The 3,034-nt window shown below is 51.4% G+C and overlaps 1 protein-coding gene across 1 annotated transcript; it reads right to left on the bottom strand.

Moving 5' to 3' along the window:
• Positions 1-836: 836 nt before the first annotated feature.
• Positions 837-3,034, bottom strand: LOC125540979 (transcription factor WRKY45-2-like). Its single transcript, XM_048704490.1, has 3 exons — positions 2,567-3,034; positions 2,033-2,137; positions 837-1,632 (listed from the first exon to the last, which is right to left on the bottom strand). Exons 1-3 carry the CDS (start codon positions 2,872-2,874, stop codon positions 993-995), a joined length of 1,053 nt encoding a protein of 350 aa, XP_048560447.1. The 5' UTR covers positions 2,875-3,034; the 3' UTR covers positions 837-992.

Genomic DNA, 3,034 nt, shown 5'->3' with positions numbered 1-3,034 from the left:
CCCAGAATGGCGTTCTAGCCCCATTCCCCAAAATGATGGTGGTGGAAGCGCAGAAGAAGTCAAGGTCGGCCTCGTCGCATGGGTTTTCTGTACCCACCCACATCTTGCTTGGTTCCTTCCATTCAAACCAAGGCCAGCGCAATCTCAGAGCCCGAGCAAATTTGTCAGTGTTCAACACCCCTAGTCCTCCATACTGAATTGGACGGCAAACCACCTCCCAGTTGACCTTACACTTAGCCCCGGTGGTCTTGTCTGAACCCGACCATAGAAATGCCCGCTCCAGCTTGTTGACATTGTGCAGTGTGCCCAGAGGGACGACAAGCGGTGTGATAAAGTATATCATCTGGGAGGTGGTCACAGACCTGACAAGGGCCTTGCGGCCAATGGTAGTGATGTTTTGACCCTCCCAAGTAACCAGTTTGTTGGCAACCTTGTCCTCTAGGAATTGTAGGTCCACCTTCTTGAGTTGCCAGATCGAGAGCGGGAGGCCCAGGTATCTCATCGGGAAGGAGGTCCTAGTTGCAGGCAAACTCTGTAGGACATGGCCCAATCGGACACGGGAGCAGCGGATGGGTACAACTGAGCTTTTCTGGAAGTTGGTGCAAAGACCAGTCACCTCCCCGAATCCCTTCAGAATTGCCGCCAGGTTGTCGACATCGCTCTTGATAGGGGCCATGAACACGGCCGCATCGTCCGCGTAGAGGGATGTTCTCGCCATGGCCCTCCTACCACGAATATGGGCTGGTACATTGACTGATCATCCTTCCGGTGATCATCAAGCATACTTCGCATGAAGATGGGCTGGTACATTGGCTGATCTAATTTAAGGTCATACGGACAAAAATACATATATATTTACACATGACATACTAATATGATACAAATTACATACATGCCCAATATACATACATAGACATCCCGCAACAACATATATACATAGACAGCACACCCAACTAATAGCTCAATTAGCATGCACATGCACATAGGCATGGTCAGGAATCAAAGCTGAACAGGTCGTCGTCGCAAACGGTGTTGCCAAATGATCCCCCCAACGATCCCGACATGAACCCGAGGCTGCTCGGCGAGGAAGGGAAGCTGTCCATGCCCGCGCCAGCATCCATGTCGACACCGGCAACACCCACCACTGGCCAGTACTCAGCTGGGGCTGATCCCACGGTCAACGGCGACGTACTCCGGCCAGTTATGTCCACAAATTGCCCGCCGGCGTACTGCATGAACCTTTCGTGGCAAGCCCGCGATGACGAGCCACTGGGTATACCCTCCTGAGCCGGCGGCGAGGAGCTGTAGTTGGAGAATTGGGAGAAGAGCATTGGATGATGATCAACCGGTTCTTTCATAAGATGATGAGCAAAAGCGCTCGTGCTCGTGCTTGCGGTGAAAGCGCGGTTGGCTCCATTGATGGGCGCGAAGCTGATGAGGTTTGCGCAGTCCGGCGGCGGGGCAGTGTCGGCGGCACCTTGGACGATGAGCGATGGGAACGTGGAGGGGTCCCTGCAGGTGTGCTGGCCGTAGTAGTCGATGGTGTACTCCGACGGGTTGGCCTCGGATACGTGGACGTGCCTCTTGGCCTTGCAGCCTTGATCTGGCAAATGCGTGCACCTGTAGTAGCTCCTGGATATATGCCCATATGCAAATCAGTAATAATCCTACATTATGTGAGCTAGCTACAAGTCTACTAGCTACTCCAATAATACCCCAATACAACAACTGGTGCTGTATATAGGGAGCAATAAGCACCGTATCCATGCATGCATTTAATCAATGGAAAAGCTCAACTTCCCTTAAAAGGATAAGATTAAAAAGCTCAACTATGCAACTAGTTAATTAAGCAGTTGGCAAGTGTGCTTGGCTAGCAAGCTACTCCATCCGTCCCATAATATAAAAACAGTTTTTACATTATGCTAGTGCAAAAAACGCTCTTATATTATGGGATAAAGAGAGTACAATACTAGTGATTCAGTAATCACTCTTTACTTATACTTGGACAGCTCGACGTATCGAGATGGTGTACCTCGGGTTAGTTGAGTCATTTATCTGTTTCTGTCCGTACTTCCTCCATGACTTGCCATCTGTGAGCGTCGTAGCGGTGACCGTCTTGATTAGAGGGCTCTTCATCCTGCCATGAATAACAGATAGGAGTATATATGATTTGATATACCCATGCATGCATGCTAATCTTAGTGACATCTACTTCCTCCGTCCCAAATTACTCGTCGCAGAAATGGATGTATCTAGAACTAAAATATATCTAGATACATCCATGCCTGCGATAAGTAATTCGGGACAAAGGGAGTACTTTTCAATCTTTTTTTTTGAGTGAATCTACTTTTCAATCAATCTGATAACACAGGAATCGGTCATCACAAGTCGTCCCCTCATCATTGGTTCTTAAAGTTCTCCCACTGTGCCGCCAAATTAATAGTCCAATTTGCAAAATATAATTTGTTAAATCGCACGCATACTGAAGCGCATCCAAGAAATACTACTATAGCTATAGCTAGCTACTTGTCGCACGGTTGATAAAATGGTTTTAGAGTTTCTTCACCTTCCCCTGGAGCTGCTCCGGCGGTGCGGCCCGGACGACGCCGCGCCGGTTCTCCTCCTCCTCCTGCCCGGTCCCCCGCCTGCTCCCGACGACGACGACGCCACGCTGCCGTCGCCGGTGCCGAGAACGGCCGACAAGGCGCTTGACAGCTTGGCCATCATCCCCTCCACCAGCTCCCCCGCTTCTACGGTCGCCCCAGGCGAAGACTCCTGCAGCACGGTCTGCAGCATAGCCACGCGGTCGCGAACATCCACAAGGTCGTCTAAGACCACCGCCGCCGGTGAGCGCGCGCCGCCAGAAGACGCCATGCCAGCCAGAGAGGCACAGAGAGCAAGCGAAGCTGCTGGTGGTGCTGCTGAGTTGGTACGGTTGGCGTGCCGCAGTTTTTATCGGCGTGCTCGACGCACGGTGGGAAGGTGGGGGGAAAAGCAAGAGGAAGAGGCGAGGAACAAGGAGGCGAGCGCGTCG

Source organism: Triticum urartu, chromosome 2, assembly GCF_003073215.2.
Source record: "Triticum urartu cultivar G1812 chromosome 2, Tu2.1, whole genome shotgun sequence".
Taxonomy (NCBI): domain Eukaryota; kingdom Viridiplantae; phylum Streptophyta; class Magnoliopsida; order Poales; family Poaceae; genus Triticum; species Triticum urartu.
This window is presented reverse-complemented; position numbering and strand designations above follow the sequence as displayed.